This window comes from Takifugu flavidus, chromosome 22 (assembly GCF_003711565.1).
Source record: "Takifugu flavidus isolate HTHZ2018 chromosome 22, ASM371156v2, whole genome shotgun sequence".
Lineage (NCBI taxonomy): Eukaryota > Metazoa > Chordata > Actinopteri > Tetraodontiformes > Tetraodontidae > Takifugu > Takifugu flavidus.
The window spans coordinates 1,982,758-2,008,659 of record NC_079541.1 but is presented as its reverse complement, the minus strand read 5'-3'; the positions used below and the strand labels follow the sequence as shown (position 1 = coordinate 2,008,659).

Below are 25,902 nucleotides of genomic sequence, written 5' to 3'. Positions count from 1 at the left end.
TAACTTTTCCACTGAGCGATGAATATAAAGCACTCGCTGTTCGTTTGTTTGTTGATTTCTATTCAATTAAACTATTAATTAGCTTTATTATTAGCAAAACTCCCTAACCACTGAGACACGCCGACTAACAAACCCTAGTTAGCGCGCACAACCAGTCCCAACCAGTCGGACTGGTTAGTGCTGGTTTGCTATGGAGGACGGTGAAAACAGAGCAGCTGTGGATGTTGATTTTTAAGGGAAAACGCAGCCTCAGCACCTCTGAAGGTGTTGGACTGTAGCTCCGCCTCCCAACGCTCCGCCTCTCTGGGGGCTGACCCACGGCCCCATGGGTATTGTAGTGTAATTACGGGGCAATGCCGGAGCATGCTGGCCGGCGGGCCGGAGCCGTCACGGAGCGTTAAAAGGAATTTCACAGTCTTCCTACGTAAATTCATGATGGTGAAAACTACGAGTGGCAGCGGCGCTCCGCCCCCTGGGGACGCACGCCACGGAAAGGTCTGAGGGCCACCGGGGCCAGATCTGGCCCCTAAGGTGACAACAATAATAAAGGTTTCACGGGGGGGGTGGTGCGGCATGTGCGGTGGGGGGATTCCAACCATCGCGGCCGAAGCGGAGCAGAATTCCCACAGGGCCCCGGAATGTGAGCAGGCTGGAATATAGGACAGCAAAGCCTTCCCTTTATTGTGTCCACAATTTAGCACATAAAGGCCAATCACTCCATTGGTATTCCTCCACCGCCAGGGGGCGTGGCCACCGGGTACGGCGCTGCACATGACATGGGGAATGTTTCGTGACCCGTGGGAGGTCGGGGTGTTCTCCGGTCGGTTTCACGACCTTTACATGGACACGAAGAAGAATATTATTATTCAAAACATGGTTTCAGAACTTCGGAGTCCGTCTCAATAACCATACTCGGGGTAAACGTGGAACCTAAATAGAGATGTAAATATACTGTAGATTTTATTCAACGATGCATGAAGATGAGGACAAGAGCGACGACACCAGGGAGGGGAGGGTCCAAGGGAGGCTAACGCCGAGCGGACCGGGCTGCTCCTGTCAGTGTCCTCGCCGCCGAGTGCTGTCCTCCCCAGACATGGACGGAGGTCCGGGAAACCGTCCCAGGAAGGTCGGGGAGGCAGCAGAACCGCCCGCTCTGATGTCAACGTCTCTGCGCTAACCTTTTGGTTAGCATCCACCAGCAATAAACAAATACTGGCTGATATTGTTTCACCATTCAGGGCTAAAGATAAGGCCGCTCGTGTCAATATTAAGCCGCCCGGCTAAAAAAGGCGGCTGACTTCCTGTTGACTCTGATGCTAATCCTCCTGACGAGCGCCGCCTCGCTCGGCAACAGCTTGCCGCCACAAACGCTTGTTTCTCCCGTCTCCAGAGCGACGAGGCGTCGTATCGAGTGTTCCTCCTCGCTGTCACGCTTCTATTAAAAGCCGAATTCACCTCGCTGGGTGTTGCGGCCTCACAGCAGGTACGCTGAGTCATGCTTTAGTCATGTGCTGACTCATGCTGCTGTGTTTGGGTTGTCGGCTAACCTGAGGAACACTTTCACCCAATAACACATCCGTCACTGCAGGGCTGCTGTCGTTTAACTCAAGACTGAGGGAAAAATAGAGGAAAGTTGAACTCCTCTGGGTTCGATATCAGACCTGAACATTAAAGTCAAGGTGGGGAAGTAAAAGTAGGAAAAAAAAATTGGAAATGTGGGTGTTTTTCTATCTCTGAACCACAACAACTGGATAATATTGTGCATGTGGGAAAGAACATTTTCCCATCATCCCTCCTTCCCACAGACAGGAGTTCACATCTGGGAGAGGGAAGCATTCGGCAGCAGCTGAGGGGAGATGGCGGTATGATGGCCTGTCTGGGCTCCGGCTCAGACAGGTCCTGACTGGCTGCTCCCGTCACCTCAGAGGAACCTTGAGGAGTCAAAACAACCGACATCATCCCGCGGGAAGAGTCGCTGTAATGCGAGTCAGGCTGGAAAAACACCGCTTTGATCCAGAACTGGGACGTGGAAAAGGCCTCGGATGTGGCCGCGTAGATTTTGAGAGGAGAAGGAGGAGATGCCGCTGATACTGGGGCCTTTGTGAGGGGGGCCACAGGGAAAATAGTCTGGATTTATGTGGTGGGAGGACATTTTCTCAGAGATAAAGGGATTTCTCGCGTGTGGGAATAAAACCAAGAGGATTTCCTTTAGTGGAACATATTTGGTCGTGTCTTGAGCGTGAAAATAGTCAAAACAATGAAACAGTCACGAGTCAACCTCGGGTCATTTTAGGTAAAGACCGCGTCCGACCGTTTCGTGTCGTTAGACTGCCGCCCTGTGGCCACTGCGGGTTACTGCACCGCCGTTCATTTTAACATGACTCACCTTTATTGAAACACTTTCGATTTAAAAACAGTACAACAAATAGAGCCATCAAGTGGTACTAGTGAGCACAGCAGAGAAACAACAATGACCAAAATGATCTAAGAGCAGCAAGTGTCTTTTATTCCTCTTCTGTTCACCCATGATCTGCTGGTTTGTTGCTCATAATTGCAGACATTGCTCCGAGTTCCTGTCGTGGACAATGTTGGTCCCCATGTGCAAATATTCTAACCATTCCTTCCTGGTTTCCAGTTCAGAGCTCTCCGTGTGGATCGCTGGTTGCCTCAGATGCTTCAGAATCCTTTTCTTCTAATCAGAAAGAACAAATCAATGTGACTGTAGTCTGAAGTTTATCTATAATTATTTACTTAATTATAAATTAAAACCAAATTTGCGTTTCCCCTCCATATCATTTAATTATAACATTGAAATTCAATGAAATTCCGCCTGTAGGGTGTTTCGAACATATACTACACATCCCACAATGCATTGCAGCAATACAAAGCAGCGGGCGATGCTTCCCTCTAGTGGCGGATGTGTAGAATTACACTCACATTTAATTCAAATGAATATAAAAATCCAAATTAAACATTTGAATACATACAGAAAATTCAAACAGGACAATTTATAAAGCTCACCTGGTACAGTCTGGACACACTTGCCCTCTTTCTCCTCGTAACCACCCGTGCAGACGCACATGTAGCTGCCGTGGGTGTTGATGCACTTCTGGTGCTCCTCGGTGCACACAGGGTCTGGCTGGGAACACTCATCCACATCTGTGGGCAGAACCGGTCAGAACATTAGTGACTTTATAGGGGACACCCTACAACACTGAGGAGATACCAGTAAAAAAAATAAATCCATGTTTACGTGCTCTTAAAAGAAGTTTAATCAGTTTCAGAGTATATTCTATTGAAGAAAGTTTATTGAGGGTAAAAATAAAGGTGTCATTTATGATCAAGATTGTGCTTTGATTCAGCTTTCCACTCAAATCCGTAGTATTTTACGTATTTCCTGAACTGGGCAGTATTTATTTTGACTTATACCTTTGCAGGTCCCCTCTGACTCGTGGTATCCGCCGGCACAGCTCTGACACTGATCAGCACCAGGTCCGGTGCAGCCAGAACAGACTTTGTCACAGGCTGAGAGGGAGAAGACAAGCATTAATTTAATGAGTTCTTCTCTTATTAAGCTTAAACACAACACCACAGAGGACAGAATCCTACCTTTGCAGGAGTAGGAACCATCTGTGTTCAGACAGTATTGATCTTCTTTACAGGGAGGAGGGTCTCTGGAGCACTCGTTCACGTCTGGAACATGTGAGACAGAATTAAATCAACTGTACATTTATGGCAAAAATTCCCATCTCTCTTCTGTTTCCTTTCTAGTGGAGCTTCTCACCGACACAAGCTTCCTGGTCGGTTTCCTCCCAGCCTTCCTTGCACTCCTCACAGTCCTGATTGGTCGCTCCCGTGCACGTTTTGCAGGATGAGTGACATTCTGCAAGAAGCGTTCAAAGCCCCATTTAAAACCGGATCTGCGTTCACGCGTGTCACAGATGAAGCCGACGGTCCGAAAGTCACCCGTGCAGAGAGAGAAGGTGTCGTTTCGCGCTTCGCTGAAGTGGCCTTCGATGCAGTCCAGGCAGAACTCCCCTGTGTAACCGTGGTTACAGCTGCACTTTCCGTTTCCTCCCCGAGTCCCGTCTCCATCGCACTCCCCGTTTCCATGACAAGGCCTCTCGGAGCCTCCCACACAAGCTACGGAGGCAACCAAACCAAAACTTTGTCGTGTACGCTCATTTCTGGACAGGAATCTAAAAGAGAACCACCTCAGTGGTAAACGGTTAGCATGAACGCGACACTCACAGCTGCAGTCGCGCCCAAACGTTCCTTTCGGACAGCAGACTTTGATGGTCTCAACGCAGAACCACTTGTGCAGATCTGGATGTTTTGTTTTCCTGCACCGCGACAACAGATATTGTGATTTCTGTCTTTCACGTGTGTGATCCCACCCAGCCGCGACCGCCGTCCGACCGCTGCATGCACGTTACACGTCGCACCTCTTGAACCACCAAGTTTCGAAATGCTCTTCGTGCTCTTCTACCATGTGGTTGCACTCGAAGCTGCTGCTGTCACACAGACCCTCCACGATCTCCACGAGACGGATCTCGCTGCGAGAAGAAACAAGACTGGAGTCACATATCAATACATTTCCCCCACAGACAACATCCAAAGGGCCGATTCAACGCTTCATCTGCTTATCTAGAAGTTTGACCCATTGTGATTCCAGCTAACAAATATTTGCTGAGCAGCTCCCGGAGCAACGTGACCGCTGCAGAACAGGCTGCACCGTCTCACCTGGTCTCATATTTAGACAGTTTTCTCTCCTCCCAGGCCGTGTTGCCTCCACCAAAGTTCTGTTTTGCTGTTCTTTCAAAGCCCTGATGAAAAGGATCAAATGTACAGAAAACAGGAAAAAAAGGGGGGGGAGCAAAAGCCAATTAATACAAAAGGCAGGTAGCAACAAACATGCACAATCAATAAAAACACTGTGGGCATGTTGTGAAATTCTTCTGTTACCTTGTTGAAGTTCTCAGTAATTTGCTGACAGGTCAGACACGCGCTTTTTAAATCTCTCTTGGCGTCGGTGAGTTGAAAAAGTAAAATAACAGTTAAATAAGACAAAAGCTGCAGCGGCCGCAGCTCCGAAACAACGGTCAGCATCTCAGCGGGTCAATTCAGAGACAATTTCATCTCAGAAAAGCGGCTTAAACCTACTCGCTGGCGAGCCAACAATAACACTAAAGGGGTGGGTGGCGTGGATACATCTAAATGAGCTTGTCTGATATTAACTTTATGCTCCCGTTATCTATTGAAAGCAGAACTACTCTACTATTTACATGCCGGGTGGTGAAAAAATGAAGCATTTTCAGATTTCCGCGTCAGCCCCTTGGACGACTTGTGGCTTGCGCTGATTGGTTCTACAGTCCTGTCACTCACAAGTTGGACCAATTACAAGCCGCCACGCGCGGGACAAAGAAGGCCCTTCCTACTGCGAAAAATTCACGAATTCCTGCCATTCATTTAAAACTATTTATTTTCTTATCTTTTTAAAGATCTGAGAACGTACGATTGCCAATAGGATAAAACTTTCTATGTAAAATAAAATAAAAACACGTTTTAACGACGTAAATGTTCGGTTGTGAACTTCCTGGAAAGACCGGAAGTGACTTAATGTTTCTCCTGTCATGGCTAAGAAGGGGGCTGTTTTGGGGCTTCCACTACTATTTTTATTAATATCAGTGGCTCTCTTGCATTTATTAATTTGTCCTTTTTCAAAAGTTGAAGAGAGTTTTAATCTACAAGCGACGCACGACATTCTGTACCACAGAGTTAACTTTGACAAGGTAAGAAGCACATTTTATGCAGGCTTATGTGCGCTAACGAGCTAGCTCTGATCATGACAAATGAAATAAGTAGACAGCAGAATAAAATTGATAAAATATACACAGAATTGATCAAATCTCATGTTTTATATCACAAAAAAGTGAGCATGTGCTTTATTTAATACAGCTGTAGGGAAAACAAGACACTTGGATTTCAACATAGTGACATGAGATTAGGTCCTTTTATATTTATAATCATACCAATAACCAGATATATTTACTTTGTAATCATACAGCGAGTTACTGCAGTAATTTGCTCAAATCCAACATATGTGTATATGCATATGAACAGCTTATATCCGCTCACAGGCCTTTGCAAGGCGCGATTGTGCTCGTGTTGATCCCACATGCACCTGTCCTGACTTTTAGTATGACCATCATGAATTTCCTGGGGTGGTGCCACGAAGCTTCCTTGGCCCCCTGTTTCTCTCCATCCTCTCCTCTCCTGTGGTGTTTCTGTCCTCTGTGCTGGATGCACCAAAATTCTACACACAACTGACTGGTAAGCTGCAAAGATCTCACCTATTGGCGACATTGCTGCAGCTAATGTGCTGTTGACGTCCCGCGTGCAGTCCGAGCCTCTCTAGGTCTCTGCGTCGTCGGGGCACTTTGGCACATGCACGGGGAGGCGAGGAGGCAGTTTGGCTCTACGGTCGCAGGGCTGTTCTGTCTGATCTGTGCTTCACAGTTTCACCTCATGTTCTACAGCACCAGAACTCTTCCGAATGTTTTTGCATTGCCAATCGGTGAGAACTTTCGGAATTTTTCAGGATAATCCAGAGATTCTGAATGGGGCTTTTGCTTATTTTTGTGTTCATATGAGGGTTTTCTGCACAGTTCTGTTCGCATTCACATCTTGGATGGCTCAGAAATACGGCCGGTTCATCGGCCTCTCTGCTCTGGTTATCATCGTGTTCCGATCGGAGCTCTGCCTCTTCCTGGGTCTCATGCTGCTGATGTCATTACTGAGCAGGAAACTGGGAGTGGGCCAGCTGCTCTACTATGCTCTTCCTGCTGGCATCGCTTCACTGGGTGAGTTGTGAGTGTAGTATCAGTCGCACATAAACTCTTTTTTACACTTTACGTTTATTTTGCAGCTCTAACCGTGTCCATTGACACCTTCTTTTGGAGGAGGCTTTTGTGGCCTGAAGGTCAGGTTTTGTGGTACAACACCATCCTCAACAAAAGTTCTAACTGGGGAATATCCTTTCCTTACTCGACGTCGCCCCATATGTTTTTACACACCTCTTTAAGATGTCTCCCTAACTCCCCTCTCCCAGTAAACCTCTCCCTTCCTTTGGTACTTTTACTCCGCCGTGCCTCGCGCGCTGGGTTGCACGCTGCTCTTCGTTCCCGTTGGCCTCCTGGATAGACGCATGAGGCCGCTGCTGCTGCCCACTGCTGGGTTTATACTCCTCTACTCGCTGCTGCCCCACAAAGAGATGCGGTTCATCATCTACACCTTCCCCGTGCTCAGCCTGGTCGCTGCCCGAGGCTGTTCCTTCATGTAGGTGCCTCCCTGAACCTTTTTACGCTGTCGGACATTCAAAGCAGAGACCCGTTTACCGTCATCACCTGTGTTTTAAGCTTGTGCAACTACCAGAAATCCCTCATTTATAAACTGGGTTCGGCCGTCGTGGTGGGACAGCTGTTGGCCAACGCAGCGTACTCGGGCGTCTGCTTGTACGTGTCCCACTACAACTACCCAGGAGGACGAGGCTTGCAGGAACTGCACCGGCTGTTGCCAGCGACAGCAGGTACGTCCAGACATCATCAGCTGTCGTCTTTGCTAACGTAACCGATCTCTTTGAACACGATTCTTCTGCTATTTCAGACGTCTTTGTGCACATTGACACTTACGCCGCCGAAACAGGAGTTTCTCGTTTCTTGGAGCAGAACAAAAACTGGAGGTCGGTGCGTTTTCTCTCGCCTTAGCTCGGTAATCTTTCCCCGTTTGACGTGCATTTTGTTGCTAACAGATACGATAAGCGTGAGGACGTCAGCCCCGAGAGCCCTGAGATGGACGCGTACTCGCACCTACTGATGGAGGCAAACGTCACCAAGATAAAGCTGCTGCGGGACACCCACCAGCCGCTGGCCTTCGTGGAAGGTTACAGCAACATTGCCTTCAACCCGCTTCACTTCCCTCCTCTCAGCGTGCGATTAGAGAGGAAAACTGTGCTGATGGAGCGAAAGGCAGGTGCGAGGCAGCCAAAACAACGAGCCTGAACCGACCGGTTTGACCTTGGAATTTACAGGAATGTGTTCTCTGAACAAAGGGACTATTTTGTTATTGTAGGATGGAAAAGGCTCATCCTTTTCTAATACTTGCAGTGAAGCTGCCCCCGCTGTTGGGGTCCTAAAGAAGCAAAGATCGTGCCGCCACACACACTGCATTAGGAAAAGCTTTATTTACAAATGACCACAAAATTTGCATGGTTCCAGTCACTGCTAAAACATTTATCAAATTAGATTCAGAGGTCATTTCTTATAAAAATGTACAGTACAGTTTTACGAAATAATAACCCCATAATTTAATCCCCAGGACATAAACTTAAATTGTGCTTAAGAGACATTTGTATATTTCAAACAAACCGCTTATTCTGAAAATACAGCAATATTATACATATTAAAAACATAAAGCAGGTCTTTTAAAAAAGGTTCTATTTCTTAACGACAGTACCATGAGCCACAAATTCACAATGAAAAAATTAAATAACATTAACTTAAAACATCTTTCAGTCACAGCATTTATTTTTGGGCCACGTTTTTTTTTGTTTTTCTCAATCGGAACACAAACTCTGCATCTATGGTAATACGCAGTAATCAAAAGCATCCTGACACGATCCGCTCGATTCAACAAAAGGTATTTACAGCAGTTTGACCTGAAGTAGTTTTTTTTTTTTTGGATAAGGCACAAGGAGAGAGAAGACATGGGACCCAACGACATTGATTTACGAGCAAACACATCATCACCAACCCCTACAGCAAGAAAAGAAGAGCCCTCCCTCCCTGATACACTTCTGACTGAGACTTTCATCACAACAGCTCCAAAGTGTTTAACAGTAGTACACAGGACACAATAAAAAAAACCCTCCAAATCTGGCCTTTGCATTAAGAATCAGTGTATGAATTGATATTTTACATCATCACCCCCCCCCCCATTTCACAGCGAAACTTGGTCCTTGGTAAAGGTTTTTCAAGTTAATCCACGGCGGCGATCAGTACTGAAAATAAATGAGAGGGAGGTTGACCTTGAGGAAGAGCAGCCCCTCCATGTTGTCCAGTACGGGCCTGGGCTGATTTAGAGTACAGTTAACACTAGCTGTGCTGAACAGAGTCTCTGCTGGGACGATGCTGGGAGGACAGCCCAGATAGCGGGCGGCTACTTTGGCAAGATCGGGCCACAGGAACTTTTTCAGGTTCCAATAGTCGAGGGGGTCACAGCTTTGATCGAGTATGTCCTCCTCGAGGTACTCCAGCACTGCCAGCTCCGAGGACTTTGGCTTCTCTTCTTGTTTTATCTTGTGCCGGATGTCGTCCATCAGCGTCCAGAGGTTGTCTTCGTTTGGGTGGGAGCTTTGGGGGGAAGACTCGCCGCAGCCGTTGGGCAACAGGGACGCCGCTGCCAGTGAGGTAGAAGAGGACAGGTCGATCTCGCCGATCAGATCGTGCTTGCATTGCTCGGCGTCTTCTTCCGTGAACAGTGAAGTCTTGTACCGCGGGTCCAGCATGGTGGCCCACGTGTAGCGCGGGTCCTGCAGCGTGGCGGACAGCCTGCTCACCATGGCTTCTTTCAGGGACCTGAGCATGTTGTCGATGCCCACGGTTTCGTCGAACAGCAGGTCGATCTTCCTGTTGAGGATGTGGATGAGTGGTATGACCTGTCCCAGGGTGGCAGTGCGGTTGCTCATCTCCCTGTAGGCCACCTCGAAGGGCTTCAGTGCAGTGCAGACGGACAGCATCACCTCCCACTGGTCGCAGCTGATCATTTCCCTGAAGTTGCACTCGATGGACAGCTCGTCGACCGCTCTCTTCTGCTCCACCAGCCGCTCCAGCATGGAGAAGGAGGTCCTCCACTTGGAGGGGACGTCCTGGATCAGCTGATTCTCCGGCAGCTGGTGGGCCCTCTGCAGCTCGGCCAGCTTCTCCTTGGCCTTGGCCGAGCGGTGCACGCGCTCGCAGATCTTACGGGCGATGCTCAGGAGGTTCTGGACCATCCTCTGGCTTTTTATGGCTTCGCTAACGATGAGGTCTATCGTGTGTCCGAAACATTGCATGGCGACGTGGCCGTGGTCCTCCAGGGTGTGCCTGACGTTGGCGTTATCGGTCACCGTGAAGCCCTTTTTCAACCCCGATGAGGTGATCCAGGACTCCCACAGGTATTCCAGCTGCTTCGGGATGTCCTGCATGTCCTGATCGCAGTCGATTTGCGAGACGCTCAACAGGGCGGAGCAGTGGAAGTCCTGACCCTGGGGCCTCAGGCTGGACTCGTACGTGGCCCAGTGGGCGCTGAGGGTCAGGTATTCCCTTGTCTGACTGCTCACCCAAATACTAGTGGTGAAGTGGACCACGCCGCCTTCGGCCTCTTTCAGGTGGGTCAGCACGGCGTCCTTCACCCTTCCGTACATGTCTGGTACGGCAGTGCTGGTAAAATAAGAAGAAGGTGGTAGAGAATACTGAGGCTGGAGGTACTCTAGTAGTCTGCTGAGTCCAGCATTCTCCACCATAGCTGATGGCTGAAGATCCAGTGCAAGCATTTCTGCGAGAAGTTTGGTGATTTTTTTGGCAACTGGGTGGTGTTCGTCAAACCTCTCGCAGTTCTGTTCCGCCTCGTAAACGGACGTCTCCATGAGCTCCTGTTTAACGCGGACGCCAGCAGATGGCACATCACCTGAGATAGCGCTGTTGCTTTCGAGAACGTGTCCGTGGAACCGCTGCAGGTGCCTGAAGAGGCAGCTGGTGCCGAGGTTCGTCGTCTTTTTGCCTCTGCTTATTGTGCGGCTACAGTGCAAACAGACCACCTTGGTGGGATCGGCGGGCGAAATGGAGAAGTGGTTCCACAGCTTGGACGTCTTCTTGCTGAAGACGGGCAGGGCCTGCGGCTTCTTCTCGCTGGCCGCGTTCTCAGTTTCTTTGGCTGAAACTGCATCCGCTGCAACGAGGTTGTTGTAGGGAAGAGGGGACGATTCCTTCTCGTCTGTGCTTTTTTGGTTTTTGAGGACGTCCGGGTGGCGTCTCATTAGATGCCTCATCAGGCAGCTGGTGCCGAAGTCGCCGCGCTTCCCCCGGCTGATGACGCACGGACAGTAGCGGCACAGGGCTTTCAGCTGGTCCACCGGCGACACGATAAAGTGATGCCACACTTCAGACTTCACCCGCTTCATGATCTTCTTGTTTTGCTGAAAGACCAAGTGATCCTGATGAAGGTCCGGGCCTTCGGAGAGGTCACACGGCGAGGACGTGACGGGCGTGTCCTCCCCTTGAGCTCTGAAGGAGAGATTCAGAGAGGACTCCTGCCCTGAGAGATGCATCAGCTCATCGGGTTCCTCTTTGATGTCCATGCTCTCCTCGATGTTCGGGGGCAAGTCGTCGGCGAGGGTTTCTGGCGAGGATGGAAGAACGGGCGACTCCTTCTTTATTTCCAGCGGCTCTTGTATTTTGGTGCGGGACAGAAGAGACGGAGGGTTCGTGTACGGCGGGGGGATGTGATTGCCGTGGCCGTTTTCCTCGATCACCACGTCTTTGTGGGCCCTCCACATGTGGCGAATAAGACAGCTCGTCCCCAAATCCTTCCCGTTTTTCCCCCTGCTGAACTCGTTCATGCAGTGGATGCACACGGCTTTGGAGCTGTCGACCGGGGACAGGTAGAAGTGTTTCCAAACGGCCGATCTCCGGCGAGAACTGGAGCTTTTCGGCGTTCCGGGGGGCCGCTCGGACGCGCCGTCCGACAGGTCTTCGGTGTAATTTTCATTGGAATGTGAGGATACAAGGATGGCGCCGAGGGCGTCCGCCTTGTGATGCGGGTCTGGGTTTGGTTCCACTTTGGGGGCGTCTTTGGATGACAGGTCTGAGTTTTCGGCCGAGGAGGTGGACGGCGACGTGTTCTTTGAGGCGGTGGAAAGCCCGCCGGTGGTCAGGTCTCCGTTTTTTGGCGAGTTTGGGATGGGAGGTATCAGAGACGAGGCGAAGGAGCTCATCAGGTTGCTCGAGGAGAGGTCGGCGCCGTCCTGCAGCAGCACGGTGGGGTGAGCCCTTCGGACGTGTCTCATCAAGCAGCTCGTGCTGAGGTCTTTCTCGTTCTTCCCCCGGCTGAACTCTTTCATGCAGTATAAACAGATTGCTTTGGTACTGTCTCGTGGCGATATGCAGAAGTGATTCCACGCGGGGGACTTTTTCCTGGGATTGGGGTTGCTCCTCATGGACGACAGAAGGCTCTGAGTGACGGCGTCCATGGCCACGTCGTAAAGGGTGCTCGTGTAGCCGCTCAGCAAATTGCTGTAGTCGTCGCCGTCCCGCATCACAAAGGGGCCGAACGAGCTCCCGAACCCCAGCCTGTCCTCGTCCTGGCTCTCGTCCTCCATGCCGTTAGCGTCCCCCGTCTCCTCCTTGATATGTTGGCTTTCTTCATTTCCATTTTCAAACCCCTCGCTCTCCGCGTTACCTTCAGTGTTTAGGCATTGGGTGGACGGAGCCGGGGAAGCCAGATCGGCGTCGCTGGCTACGTCCAGCTCCAAATCTTTATTATCCTGAGAAGAGAGATGGAAAGGTGGGAAGTCTTTATGCAGTGTGACTGATGAGCTAGCAGCTGGTTTTGCATCCACGGTCTCGCGAGGGTTGATGCTGTAAGACTTGAACACATAGCCGTCCTGGCCCTCGATCTTCAGGCAGGTGCCTTTCGCTTCTCTTTTCTTGACCTCTATGGAGCCGTTAGCCTCGCCGACCGGATCCTCGCTCGGGTGACACATCTCCTCCTCCCCGTCCATGACAGTAGCCTAAGGGTTTCTGCGGAGTCGTCAGGTCTGCGTGGTCAAGCGGAGTCAGTATTACTGAGTGCGGTCATCGATACTGCAGCTCTGGAGCAGGTGTGTGGCCGTCTTCCTGTCCCTCTCCATTTATGACTGACGCACGTCCACCTCTCTGCGCACCATCTGCAGGCAGAGAGAAGGCAATGCATGATACGCTTCAAAGAACGACGTTAACCACGACTTCCACAAATAAATGTTATTTTTAAAGGCAGTCATGGAAACAGCCCACTAGATAGCTCACCCATAATTCTGATTTCAATCAAAGGTGCTAAAAGTTGAAATTTGTTTAAATTTGTGCTGTATGACGTCAGCTTTAAATTTGGGTGGGCTTAATGGTCCTGATTCCATGCAGGTTCAGTCGGACCCTTAGGTTAAGTGGAGGACCTGGATCTGTAAATTATAATGCCCAATAGAGGCATAACTCCAGTAAAATAATTTAAAAACAGGAACTCAGGGCATAATCAGGAAAACAATATTTTGTTACATGTTATTATCAGCTGTGACTAGTGATTTTAAAACAATAACCACAGTTTCAGTCAAAAGTTTGCACTTTCTGGCAACATTAAAAGTGCATTCCTATGTTATAACACCTAGAGCTGTTGTGTCTGTGTTATAACTATAGAATTCATTTTTTTCCCCAGATTGCTACATAAAACAAACAAAGTGTCAAAATACAATAATTCCAAATTAATATTCTTTAAACAGTGCAGTGAGACAGAAAATAGAGCATGATAAGAATGAAAGAATGAAGAAAAGAATGATTTTATCGGGACACACGGGAACCAAAAAGGTCGTTGGAGATCTTGAACGCAGCCCGCAGGAGCACGAAACACAACTTTAACCAGTGTTTGACACTGGCAACCATCAAAGAACAAAACTCCATTCTGAATTCCACTCTCGACCAGAACTTTTATTGTCTTCTACTAATAACCGTGTCAAAGGAGAAGAATGTTGGAGAATCGGCGAACAAGTCGGTCCACTTTGAGCGTTTCCGGGTTTGGCTCGAGACCGATCCAGGAAGATGAGAGGACATCCGAAAAGTGGCCACAAACCTTTACATAACAAGCCCCTAAAGAGTCGCCCCGGACCGCTGTGCGGCTCAACTCCGAGTCAAAAGCGGTGAACACACACCCCGATACTTGGGCGAACCTCGGACAGTCGAAGCACCCGCAACCGAACGACTGATCTCTGGCCATTAGCGCTACATCATCAGTAAACACCACGGCGGCTACCTTGGTGCTAACCGGGCTTCCGCAGCGCTAATAAACACACAAAAACCCACCACATGGGCGCAACACGGACGCACTAACACACGGGCAAATACATCCCAGATCACGGAACTTCCACAACTATCCCGTAAACGGCGGAGCGACCTGGAAAAGCCGTCAAGTAAATTTCGGACGACACCGTGACTGCTAGCTGGTTAGCTGCCAGCTAGGCCACACACACAGGACACACTAGCTAACCTGGCGAGGCAGAACCCAGCCGTGGAAGCGTACGAACCACACGGGATCCGAATCAGACCGGCGGCTCACCACGACGTCCCGGTAACATTTAACGCGTCTGCGTGCGGCTACGCGCGCCGGGGATACTTACTGTCAACAAAGACGCCAAGATCGTCGGGTTTCGGCTCCTAAACGGTTAAATATGACACATTTGATTGATCCGGAGGGGGGGCTCACTTTGTTGCTTTTGTCTCCTGGCTTGCTAGCGCTTCACGTTCGGCCGGAGCAGCTCCACACAGCGTCGGACGGAAGGAACATGTTTAATGATGTCACCGGCGGGGTCTTCGCGACGACCGGGGGGGGAGCAGCGGCGAACTCCCGCAAATAAAAGCACCGTTGACTCCAACCGCATCGATTATATTATAATAATAATAATAATGATGATGATAATAATAATAATAAACAAAATATGCCTTTTCAAAACTAGTTTATTTGGTGTTCACGTGTCACGACTAAACAGATTTTTTTTGTGTTTATAACAACATCCGTAACATATTTAATAAGCATATTAATAGAGACGTCCTAAACGTGATGTGCTGATCGAGCACGAGACCGAACCTGTGGTGCGTTCACTGACCGCTGCGGCGGCATGGATTCCCCCCTTTTAAGTTAAAAACAGTCTGATCGATTTTAACTCCGCTGCGGCGGAGCGGGGGGGTGTTCGGAGGGAAACTGTGCTGGTTACCGAGGGTGGGGCGTGGGCAGCAGTAGTTGCTGCTCCTCCGGTGTCCCGAGTGTCCTCTACGACCGTAGAAGTGCTGAATCACACGCGAAAGTCACATCTGTAGTTGGGGGTAGCGACTCGTTATTACGCCCCCCACCCCTCTCCCCCGGACCGGGGAGCGAAACCGTGCGGGTCGTGCGTTAGTGTTACCGACTCCGACGGCGCTTTGTCTGGGTTTGGAGCTTTGTTTTGGCCAAAAAAAAAGAGGCGATGTCTTGATAGTGTGACAGATGGGCTTTTGTGCGGAATCTACGACTCGCCACCAACATGACCTCCGGCGTCACGCGTCGAGCGGGTGGGAGTTGTCTGCTGAGGCGCATTGTTGTGTTGGGGGGATGAGCCCTTGGTAGCGCCGCCGCCGCTCGCGTTCCTGCTCCTGCTCGACCGCGGCTAGCTGACGGACGACTCTCGCCAATGAATGGTCCACAAAGCACACATCCGCGTTACCTCGGTGGAATTCTGCTCGCAACCCTCGCGGGCTCCGAGCGGCTCGCCTTTATTTGCTAGACTGAAAAAAGGCCCGAGCATCGCCCTTTGGATGAAAACGCCGTGTGCGGAATTAAAGCCACTTAGCAGGCCGTATCGTCGTTGCTTTGTACGGCTCCGGGCTAGCTGCGGTCTCCTTCGGCTAGCAAATCTGCTCGCGAATCGGAGGTACGTAATTTTATTGTTCTTCCCTTTGTCGCCCGGTTGTTTGACACGGTGTTTAATCCGCACACAGGCCCTCTGTGTAAAGGTACATTTATTTTAGCACACTGACCCGAGGGAACTGTTTTTAAAGCGTTTCCTTTGACGCCATTTGCTGTGTTTAAAGGGGCGGCTAGCCTCCCATGCTAATTAGCTGGCTTGCTAATGTTATTGTTAGCCACTTGGCCACTGCCTGGTTGTATGTGTGCACCAAATGGCCAAGTGTGAACTCCTGCACGGCCAGATTTAGTATCTGCTGCCTCCGTGCCCCCTCCCACCATGTTTAAATGCCCCAATGCCCCAGCTATTGACTGAGCAAACTAACGCAAAGCTGGGGGAGCTCGCAGGTCCCGACGCGAATTCACTTTAAACAAACTTGTGCCACATTTTCCTTCCTTAAGTCTCTCCTGTCTGCAAGTGACACCTCGTCATTTGATCGTAACCCACTCTCTGAAGTTTTGGTCAATAATTTGCACCACTTTCTGGAAGTCTGACGTGTGATTTTGCTAATAACATTAACGTGCATAACGTTAAGTGCAACGTGTCTGTTAATAGTTTGACCTGTCCCCCTTCAGCGATGCTAAAAACATGAGCATTTCCTCAGTTTCATCCAGGAATGCTATTGGTATCCACTGACTGTCCCTCTCCACACTGTCCCCGCAGCAACACGGAGCGGCGGGATGAAGAAGAGAGCTCGGCAGCACCGGGTTTCGGTGCCGCGGCGGCCTTCGTCGCCCATCAAGCCCTCGCCCAACAAGCAGATTCTGACGTACGCCCAGGCGCGGCGCATGGTTGAGTTCGACATCGACGGCCGCGTCCACCGGATCAGCATATTCGACAAGCTGGACGTGATCTGGGACGACGACCCCACGGTGCAGGAGATGATGGAGTGCACCAGCAACAAGGAGAACGCCGAAAAACCCCAGCAGCAGGTCCTCGTGAGGTCCGTCAGGCTCAAGAACAACCAAGAGAAGAGGAACGCGGCTCTGGGGCTCACCGGCCACGGGGAGGCTGCTGAACATCACACCAGCGTCAGCGCCGGTCCAAAACTCCAAGAGCCCAAGTTTCGCACGGTGGAATACAACCTGCCGGCGGTTCCGAGGCGACCGGCGACCTACTACAAATATGCAGAAAAGACGGAGGAGGAGCTGGACGAGGAGACGGAGTACGACATGGACGAGGAAGACTACGCGTGGCTGGAGCTGGTCAACGAGAAGCGGCGGAGCGAGGGCGTCAGCCAGGTCTCCTACAACGTCTTCGAGTTCCTCGTGGACCGGTTCGAGAAAGAACTTTACCTGGAGAACCTGGACCAGGGCGGCGAGATGCACGCGGCCATCGACGAGGACGCCGTCTGCTGCATCTGCACGGACGGGGAGTGCCACAACAGCAACGCCATCCTCTTCTGCGACATGTGCAACGTGGCCGTGCACCAGGAGTGCTACGGCGTGCCCTACATCCCCGAGGGCCAGTGGCTCTGCCGCCACTGCCTGCAGGCGTCCGGCCGGCCCGCCGAGTGCATCCTCTGCCCCAACAAGGGCGGCGCGGTGAAAAAGACCGAGGACGACCGCTGGGGCCACGTCGTCTGCGCGCTCTGGGTCCCCGAAGTCGGCTTCTCCAACACCACCTTCATCGAGCCCATCGACGGCGTGGGTCACATCCCGCCGGCCCGCTGGAAGCTCACCTGCTACCTCTGCAAGGAGAAGGGCGTCGGGGCGTGCATCCAGTGCCACAAAGCCAACTGCTACACCGCCTTCCACGTCAGCTGCGCACAGCAGGCCGGGCTCTTCATGAAGATGGAGCCCGTCAAAGAGGTGAAGGAGTCGGGGGAGGCCGCCTTCTCCGTGAGGAAGACGGCGTACTGCGGCGCTCACATGCCCAACGGGTGCGTCAGGAGGCCGCTCGCCATCTACGAGGACTCTAAACCCAAAAACGGGCTGTGTAGGAAATCGGACAGAGCCCGGAGCGCCGCTAAGGGACCCTCGAAAGGAAAACAGAAGAAGAAGAGTAAGAATAAGAAGCCTGAGACTGAATCTGAGAGCGAAGATCCCACTCCTGCGCCAGTGCCTTCCTTCCCCGCTCACAGGTCCGCCCTCGCCGCGGCGCTGTCACCGCAAAGGTCCGACCGCTTTCTTCAAACGTCTCCTCTTCTCTTCCCTTTAGGTTACAGAACATTATGAACCAGGTGTCGATCCAGAAAAAGAAAGCGTTTGTGGAGCTGGTTCTGAGCTACTGGAAGCTGAAGAGGCAGTCCAGGAACGGGCATCCCCTCGTCAGGCGCCTGCAGACCAGCCTGCACGCTCAGAAGAACGCACAGCCGGTTTGTTCACCTGTCAGTCAAGTACAGGAGGCCTTTCATTCTTTCTTTTCTCCTTTTTGATGTATTTTTGGGCTTTGCTGCGTCCAAATGTTGGATTTTCTGTTCAGTAGAAGACGCCAAAGGAGGAAAAATGCAGCGGTTCCGCTTCATTGATGCTCGCGTTTCTTCTCCAGGGCCAAAACGAGGAAGAAAGCAGGGCGCTGAAGGAGCAGCTGAAGGAGTGGCACCGCCTCCGACACGACCTGGAGCGAGCCCGGCTGCTGCTGGAGCTGATCCGCAAACGGGAGAAGCTGAAGAGGGAGGAGGTACGGCCGCGACCTGGGCTACACGCGGGTCACGATCACAGCGTCCTCACGCTGTTTTCCCTGTCGGGATTGCAGATTAAACAGCACGAAACCCTCCTGGAGATGCAGCTGACCCCCTTCAGCATTTTACTGCGAGCGCTTTTGGACCAGCTGCAGGTGAAAGATCAGGCCAGGATCTTCGCCCAACCCGTCGACGTCAGCGAGGTGAAGAAAAGCAGAGACGGAAACGTCTTGATTTCAATATTCCCGAACGGAGATAATAGGTTTATTTTAAAATCCCCACCTAGTTACTTCCTGTTTCAAAAGGTTTCAAAACAGACGTTCTGCTTCAGTAGCTGCTGCTAATGTTCCACAGGTGCTTCAGAAGTTGCTCATTAAGCCTGTGGTGTCAACTATCTGTGACAACTATGTGTAACCTGAGCTAACCATCAGCCCGGCTAGCTCAGTCGGTAGAGCATGAGACTCTTAATCTCAGGGTCGTGGGTTCGAGCCCCACGTTGGGCGCTAACTTATTTTTTTCATCAGAAACACGTGCAGAAAAAAAAATCCACCAGGAAGAGAAGATAAACTAGAGCGTGACAGGAAGTTCAAACTAGAGCGTGACAGGAAGCTCAAGCTGTAACGGCAGATCTTTATCGCCCTCCTCGTCCCCCTCTAGGTTCCCGACTACCTGGACCACATCAAGCACCCCATGGACTTCTCCACCATGCGGCAGCGCATCGACTCGCAGAGCTACTCCAACCTGGACCAATTCGAGAAGGACTTCAACCTCATCGTCGACAACTGCATGAAATACAACTCCAAGGACACGTACTTCTACCGCGCCGCCGTGCGTCTCCGGGATCAGGGCGGCGCCCTGCTGAGGAAGGCCCGGCGGGACATCGAGAAGATCGGCTTCGACTCGGAAAGCGGCATGCACCTCTCCGACGCTCCCAAGATCCACGACTCGCCCGCCTTCTCCTGGGAGGACGGTAAGAACGTCGGCGGCGAAACGGCATTTCCGAGCCCTCAAACGGGATAATAGCAGATTCCGGTCTCTCCACAGTGGACCGGCTGCTGGTGCCGGCCAACCGCGAGCACCTCCCCCTGGACAAGCAGCTGCAGCAGCTCCTGGAGAAGCTGGACCTGACCTGCGCCATGAAGTCCAGCCCCTCGCGCAGCAAGCGCCTCAAACTGCTGAAGAAGACCATCAACGACGTGCGCAGCGAGATGAGCCTGAGCAGGGTGGTCCCCTCCGCGCACCACCCCCCCCCCTCGGCGGCCTGCGCCCACCCGGAGCCGGGAAAGGCAAAAGACAGGGAGAAACTAAAGCCTAACGGACATTTTACGGACGACGAAGGTGCGTTAGATGAGCGCACGGAGGATAATCCGGGAGTTCTAACACTTTAATCCTGATGCGGCCTGAATCAGAATTCCTTGTCAGACGTTTTTGGATTGAAATGAGTGTTGTCAGATTATAGGTGTGTTCGGGAACGCCGTTCGTCCTGTTGTTTCTTCAAGTTGGGGCGGTGTCCCGAGTTTTCCCAAAAGCCGGATCAGGAAACGCCAGAACTAAGTTGAAGTCCTGCAGTAGCTGCACTTTCTCTGACCCGCGCGGGGGAACAGTTAAAAAGTCGTGATTGTAGCAGCGGATGCTAACGAGTTTACGCGAACGCGGCGATTCGGCGCAAAGACGATGCTCCCGGCGGTCTCCGTGGGTCCGATCTCTTTAACGGATTGATTCATAACGAGCTGCTGGGAGCGAGGAAAGAGTAATTTTGCTCTCATTCTTTATTTATAAGAGGTCATCAGTGTTGATTAAACGGCGTCCTGCTTTAGTTCTGATGAATCTGCTGAGTCAGCAAAGAGACGCACTGTTGTTTAAGGAGCCTTTTTCTCTTCCTTCCCAGACGATTTCTCCACAGAGCGCGTTATTGTATTTCTCAAGAGCCGTGAGGAACGGGGACGAATAGGAAAGGATAAATAATGACCGCTACCACGGCAACGGGATGAATAATGCGCGTTGTATTGAATGATTAATGGAGCTAAAACTCAACCTTTCCTCCTCTTCTCGTACAGGAGACAAGTCTCTTCCTCCCAAGCTGGAGCTCTCGGACTCCATCCCCCCCCTCATCCACTCGGACGCCGACCCCGAGCCGCCCACCCTCAAGCCCATCGACGCCGCTCCGGACTGCCCCGCAAGGCTCGCCGGAAGAGCGCCGACTCGGACGGAGAGATCCCGCAGCTGCTCCCCTCGGTGCCGCACCTCAACGGCTACGCCCGCGACGGAGCGCCGGGCTCTCTGCCGGGGGGCGAGGCGGGCGCGGAGGCGCGGGGCGCGGTCAGCCGGCGCACACGGCCGTGCTGTTCCGCAAGTCCAAGGTCGCCGGCCTGCACAAGACCCCCAGGGAGGAAGAGAGGGCCGCAGACGGGGGGACTGAGGGGGAGGGGGAGGGGGAGGAGGGAGACGAGGCCCAGCTCGGCTCCAAGTCCTTCCTGTCGGTGGTCATCCCCAGGCTGGAGACGCTGCTGCACAAACGGAAGAGGAAGCACAACGGCGGCAGGGACAGCGAGGGCGAGCTGGGGGAGGAGGAGGAGCGAGGAGGATGAGGCCCCCGTGAAACGCCTGAACACGGGTGAGAGGAGCCGCGTCCGGCCCACCGCGGTCGCCTGGCTCTCGGTGCGGTCCCTGTCCTCATTCTGGTTCCCCGTCTCCTCTCAGGCTTGTCCAGCGGGTTCCTGGGGGGGGACGAGGAGAAAGAGTCCCAGAGTCCCAGCAGAGCCGTGGAGCCGCGGAGACGCTGCGCGTCCGAGTCCTCCATCTCCTCCAGCAGCAGCCTGCAGGGCAGCACCAGGTACCCGCATTTGATCTAGACCAACCCAGGCCTGGGGGGGCAGGGTGGGGGGGGGCAGAACCTTACTCATCAGACGTCTAATCAGCAGCAGATCTGGGCTTTCTTCTTTCCCCCCCTTCAGCACCACTCTAAGTCTTCCAAAATGCGGGAAAGGGAAACCCGCCCTGGTCCGGAGGAACACCGTGGAGGACAAGAGCGAATTAATCGCCTGCATCGAGACCGGGAACTTCGCTAAAGCCGCACGGCTCGCCGCCGGTGAGTGACGGCGAGGAGCTCTGTGCCATCACGGAGCGTTTCCTCCTGAGATAAACGGTCTTTTCCCAACGTTACCGCTCCCGAACTGCGTTTGTTTGTTGAGCTGGTCCATTTTTGGTGATGTTCCGGATTCTGAAGCGTCATTTATTCCCACGTTTTTATTCTAGTTTTAAGTGTGTTAACCTCCCTGGTAATGCTTAATTATTGCTCATTACATGTTAATTACTCTTGATTGAGAGCTCCATCAAAAGGCAAACATCACCTGAGGTCCAATTATTGGATTCACTAAGCAATAATTCTACTGGCACATAAAGAATTATATCGGAATTATGCATTTTAAACCCTAAATGAGTCGACACGTCACCAAAAGGCTTTTTTAATTTTGCCGCCGTTACTTTTGAACTCCCGTCCGTCTCCTGTGGCTGCTGCGTTGTGTTGTGCTGGTTTTCTGTGTGTCTGAACCCACACCTAACCTCTCTGGTGTTGTTCCCGCTTCCATAGAGGTTGGCAACAGCAATATTTGGATGCCCGCTAGTGCTGCGACAGTTGCGCTGGAACCCCTAAAGCTAGTTTGGGCCAAATGTAGTGGATATCCTTCCTACCCTGCTTTGGTGAGTGCTCGCGGGAGAGAAAACATGGCAGCCGTTGTCTTCATTTAATTTTGTCGTCTCTTCCTCTCTCTGCCCTGGGACACACCGGATCCTGACTCTCTCACGTTTGTTTTCCAGGATAATTCATTTATTTGTGTCCAGTGGGCTGTTGTTTCCTGTTTTGCCCCCTAGGTGGCAGTGTTCCAACACCAATTCCTCGAAATGTCTTGGAAAAGTTCTGTGCACGTCTGCATGTGTGCGTTTATTTCCCGCATGCGCGTACAAGCGTGCCGGGTGTCCACGAGGACAAGACTCCTAACCACCCTCCCCCCCCCCGCTGTGCACAGATCATCGACCCCCACATGCCGCGCGTGGGCTGCCAGCACAACGGGGTGTCCATCCCCACGCCCCCCACGGACGTGCTCCGCATCGGCGAGCAGATGCAGTACAAAGCAGAAGAGAAACTCTACCTCGTGCTCTTTTTCGACAACAAACGCAGCTGGTGAGTGGCGCCGTGACCTTTGACCCCGCCCACCGGGGGCAGACGGCCGGGAACGTAGCGCTTGAAGTAGCGGCTGTTGCTAACGCCACCTGTCCGATGCTCGTCCCTTCAGGCAGTGGCTTCCTAGGTCCAAGATGGTGCCCCTGGGCATGGACAAGACCATCGACAAGATCAAGATGATGGAAGGACGCACGTCGAGCATCCGCAAGGCCGTCCAGATCGCCTTCAGCCGCGCCATGAACCACCTGAGCATCGTGCAGGACGAGCCGGTCAGCGACCTCAGCGACGTGGACTGACGGCCCCCCTCACGCGTTACCTCTCCTCGCACCAAATACACCCCCCCCCTCCACTCGCCATCTCAGCGGGAGACTCAAATGTTTACTGAGCACCTGCCGTCCAGGTGCCGCCTCTTCCTCGCCCATTCCTCATCGCACACGCCCCTCCGACGTGCCGTCATGACGACAGCTGCTGCTGAAATGAATGTGTCCTGGTTTCTGTTGATTTGCCCCTCCCGTCTCTTTTTTAACCATTCCTCCACTCCAACAATCACTTCAAGGCAAAACTCACCTTATTCAAACTCTTGCACGTAACCAATCAAGTCTGTCGCATCTCTCGTTTTTAAAAAAGAAAGCATTTGGGAGCTAAACGTGCTAAAGCTAAAGGCCACGTTGGTTCGTCTCCATTCTTTGATCAACCTGTAAATAATCTAGAGTTGCCTGGCACTAACTTATTTTGTAGTATTTGACATAAACGGGCACTGTGCAGGAGTTTTCTTAGTATTTATATTTCGTGCTCGGCACCAAAACGAGTGATTTTGACGGTGCTGAAGCAGAATGAGAGAAAAGTGCAACAGCCTGAGCATAGATTAGGGCTACAGTCTCATGTTCCTCAGAAGGACGAAAGGATCCCCCTGCTCATTTAAGTTATTGAAGATTTTTAATTGCAAGCTTCCATCTGGCATAATCCTTTTTTTGTATTAAAATAGTTTTCATATATTTTTGTTCATATATATTTATATGGTTTGAATACTCGGCGATATGATAACGGCGGTCTGATTGTTGTGAACGTGTGCGTCTCCTGAAACCAAAAATGTTGCTACCCAGAACTTTCTTTCTTTTTCTTTCTTTTGTCTCATTTCCTGTCCTGGAAAATCACCAAAAACCAGAAAAGAGTGTCTGACTGTTCCTTGTTTCCTGGAGCTGTGGGAGCGCCTGCGTTAACTTATTGTCCCGTCCTCTCATGACTTTCTGCCCCAGACTGTGGTAAAGTGGCACATTCTGTGATGACTCTGGCCTTTTAACTCTCATTTCCTGTAGTGTCGGACTCAATTTCCTTTCAGCCTTTATTTTCCGCTGGGTAGCATCGGGTAGTTTTGGTATATTTAATTTTGTACCTGACTGTAGAAGTTTTTTTTAATCGGGTTATAAAATATTGCTGGGACTTTTTTGTAGTAAAGCCAAAAAAAAAAAAAATTCAAATAAAACCTGGATCTTAACTTTCTCGGTGGTTTTGGCTGTGATGATCAAAGAGGACGTCGAGCTAAGGTGCTAATCTCGACCCCAGAACCTGCAGCCTGGGTTTTATTTTCCAATGAGGGTTCGAAGGCCCGTTCCTCTGGCCCGTTCCTCTGGTCCGTTCCTCTGGTCCGTTCCTCTGGTCCGTTCCTCTGGTCCGTTCCTCTGGCCCGTTCCTCTGGCCCGTTCCTCTGGCCCGTTCCTCTGGCCCGTTCCTCTGGCCCGTTCCTCTGGTCCGTTCCTCTGGCCCGTTCCTCTGGTCCGTTCCTCTGGTCCGTTCCTCTGGTCCGTTCCTCTGGCCCGTTCCTCTGGCCCGTTCCTCTGGTCCGTTCCTCTGGCCTGTTCCTCTGGCCTGTTCCTCTGGCCCGTTCCTCTGGCCCGTTCCTCTGGTCCGTTCCTCTGGCCCGTTCCTCTGGTCTGTTCCTCTGGTCTGTTCCTCTGGCCTGTTCCTCTGGTCTGTTCCTCTGGCCTGTTCCTCTGGTCTGTTCCTCTGGCCTGTTCCTCTGGCCTCTCCAGCAGCAGAGGGTATTTTAACATTAATAATTGAGCAGAATCGAGTCGTCCGGCCGGAGGATAATGAACCTTGTAAACAGGATGAAGTTGGAAGCGGGTCCTGGATTTCTTCCCCGCTCACCTCCATCCTCCTGCTAACTTGTAATGAGATCGGAGCCCCTGGGATGCCCGCGCCGCCTCCAGGAGTGTATTAATGAAATCATTACACTTCATTCTCTCCAGGTTCTAAACTAGATTTTTCACCACGCGTGCTGGAACTGAAGGGAGATCAGGGCAATCCTGCAGGAATCTCAGCCTTCCAAACTAGCTTCCAGGTAAAAGGGAAGCATTTTTTAAGTGGATAAGCTTGTTTATTTGACCGAGGCAGTTGTAATTAGCTGCAACGGGAGTGTTTTTACATTTAATGGGTGTTAATCTCGGTCTTTGTGGCGCTGAGGGACAATTAAATGGCCTGATTAGACTTGTGGAATCATTCGTATCTTTTCATTCACTGAGGTCTGAGATTACATTTCAGTAGAAACAGTTCATGGAAAAATGCATTTGCATTTAGAATTTTAGTCATAATATCTTGAAAATGAACACAGATGCGGCAGGTAACCATAGAAACGGAAGCGGCTGAAACAACTAATGGCAACAGAGAGTTCTGTTTGTCTTTCCTGCGAGAAAATGCTCATTAGGAGATGAAGTTTATTGATTTGGCTGTAAATTCTCAGAAAACACAACAGCTATGTTGAAATTCAGGGGAAACGGATACGCTGCTGAAAGATCAATACCTAAAAACAGAACAGTGCGCTAATTCCGAATATATACTGATATATACTGTTTTCGTTTGACTACCGTATATAATCTATAAAGTGGTTTAACCCCCCGGTCCCGCTGCGCTGGCTGTCATTCTCCGCCCGACCACCGGGGGTCGCTGTGGCTCCACACCAAACCACCCCTCCCCGTTTCTACCGGGGAGCCGCCTGCTCGCCCCCGGCCCACCTGCTCGCCTCCGGCCCACCTGCTCGCCCCCGGCCCACCTCTTTCGCGGCTCCCAGGTAAACATCAGTATTCCAAGTCGACGCTGGTTCCATTTCTGTCCGAAAGCAACGATTAGAGAAAGTCAATTAAAGATAAATCAGCCTGGAGCCGCGGCTGCTGGTTTGGCGCCACTCTGCCCTCAGGTAATGCCCTCCTCCATTTTGGATCCCCCCCGCACCAGATGGGTTCGAAGTTGTCCCCTTAACGGAGTTGTTTGTTTATAGCATTTGGGTAAAAACAGCTTAACCGACATTTAAATTCAGAAGGCTGGACG

The 25,902-nt window shown here is 51.5% G+C and overlaps 4 protein-coding genes and 1 non-coding gene across 7 annotated transcripts; 3 read left to right on the top strand and 2 right to left on the bottom strand.

Annotated features, from left to right (window-relative positions):
* Positions 1-2,366: 2,366 nt before the first annotated feature.
* On the bottom strand, positions 2,367-5,328 carry creld2 (cysteine-rich with EGF-like domains 2). The gene is made up of 10 exons (XM_057021863.1): positions 4,966-5,328; positions 4,744-4,826; positions 4,446-4,556; positions 4,252-4,343; positions 3,967-4,143; positions 3,785-3,883; positions 3,610-3,693; positions 3,430-3,525; positions 3,022-3,159; positions 2,367-2,692 (listed from the first exon to the last, which is right to left on the bottom strand). Exons 1-10 carry the CDS (start codon positions 5,107-5,109, stop codon positions 2,637-2,639), a joined length of 1,080 nt encoding a protein of 359 aa, XP_056877843.1. The 5' UTR covers positions 5,110-5,328; the 3' UTR covers positions 2,367-2,636.
* Positions 5,329-5,608: 280 nt separating this feature from the next.
* alg12 (ALG12 alpha-1,6-mannosyltransferase) lies at positions 5,609-8,936 on the top strand. Of its 2 annotated transcripts, XM_057021860.1 has the most exons (10): positions 5,609-5,792; positions 6,201-6,333; positions 6,404-6,577; positions 6,669-6,863; positions 6,929-7,033; positions 7,116-7,338; positions 7,419-7,588; positions 7,666-7,741; positions 7,811-8,031; positions 8,746-8,936. In XM_057021860.1, exons 1-10 carry the CDS (start codon positions 5,634-5,636, stop codon positions 8,856-8,858), a joined length of 1,569 nt encoding a protein of 522 aa, XP_056877840.1. In that variant the 5' UTR covers positions 5,609-5,633; the 3' UTR covers positions 8,859-8,936. The 2 variants fall into 2 exon arrangements, with proteins under 2 accessions (XP_056877840.1, XP_056877841.1); XM_057021861.1 differs by having other exon boundaries at positions 7,811-8,936.
* Positions 8,224-14,692, bottom strand: zbed4 (zinc finger, BED-type containing 4). Of its 2 annotated transcripts, none has more exons than XM_057021858.1 (2): positions 14,542-14,692; positions 8,224-12,982 (listed from the first exon to the last, which is right to left on the bottom strand). In XM_057021858.1, the coding sequence occupies exon 2, from the start codon at positions 12,815-12,817 to the stop codon at positions 9,053-9,055; it is 3,765 nt and encodes a 1,254-aa protein (XP_056877838.1). In that variant the 5' UTR covers positions 12,818-12,982; positions 14,542-14,692; the 3' UTR covers positions 8,224-9,052. The 2 variants fall into 2 exon arrangements, with proteins under 2 accessions (XP_056877838.1, XP_056877837.1); XM_057021857.1 differs by having other exon boundaries at positions 14,456-14,634.
* Positions 14,693-14,753: 61 nt separating this feature from the next.
* Positions 14,754-24,077, top strand: LOC130518924 (bromodomain-containing protein 1-like). The gene is given in 16 exon segments (XM_057021859.1): positions 14,754-15,742; positions 16,439-17,858; positions 17,936-18,092; positions 18,266-18,397; positions 18,473-18,601; positions 19,056-19,368; positions 19,443-19,736; positions 20,456-20,563; positions 20,566-20,729; positions 20,732-20,968; positions 20,970-21,012; positions 21,099-21,231; positions 21,353-21,486; positions 21,988-22,097; positions 22,424-22,578; positions 22,691-24,077. Coding segments are annotated over 15 exon segments (3,696 nt in total). The 5' UTR covers positions 14,754-15,742; positions 16,439-16,455; the 3' UTR covers positions 22,875-24,077.
* Positions 18,829-18,901, top strand: trnak-cuu (transfer RNA lysine (anticodon CUU)). The gene has a single exon. It is a non-coding gene; the product is annotated as a tRNA-Lys (tRNA).
* Positions 24,078-25,902: the final 1,825 nt, after the last annotated feature.

Excerpts from the sequence above, each read along its gene's own strand:
- creld2 (XM_057021863.1), bottom strand. The coding sequence starts at position 5,109 with ATGCTGACCGTTGTTTCGGAGCTGCGGCCGCTGCAGCTTTTGTCTTAT. Across the intron at positions 4,557-4,743 it reads CTGTCTAAATATGAGACCAG|CGAGATCCGTCTCGTGGAGA; the intron begins GTGAGACGGTGC and ends TTCTTCTCGCAG. Across the intron at positions 2,693-3,021 it reads GTGTGTCCAGACTGTACCAG|AAGAAAAGGATTCTGAAGCA; the intron begins GTGAGCTTTATA and ends CTTTCTGATTAG.
- alg12 (XM_057021860.1), top strand. The coding sequence starts at position 5,634 with ATGGCTAAGAAGGGGGCTGTTTTGGGGCTTCCACTACTATTTTTATTA. Across the intron at positions 6,864-6,928 it reads TGCTGGCATCGCTTCACTGG|CTCTAACCGTGTCCATTGAC; the intron begins GTGAGTTGTGAG and ends TTTATTTTGCAG. Across the intron at positions 7,034-7,115 it reads CAAAAGTTCTAACTGGGGAA|CCTCTCCCTTCCTTTGGTAC; the intron begins TATCCTTTCCTT and ends TCTCCCAGTAAA.
- zbed4 (XM_057021858.1), bottom strand. The coding sequence starts at position 12,817 with ATGGACGGGGAGGAGGAGATGTGTCACCCGAGCGAGGATCCGGTCGGC.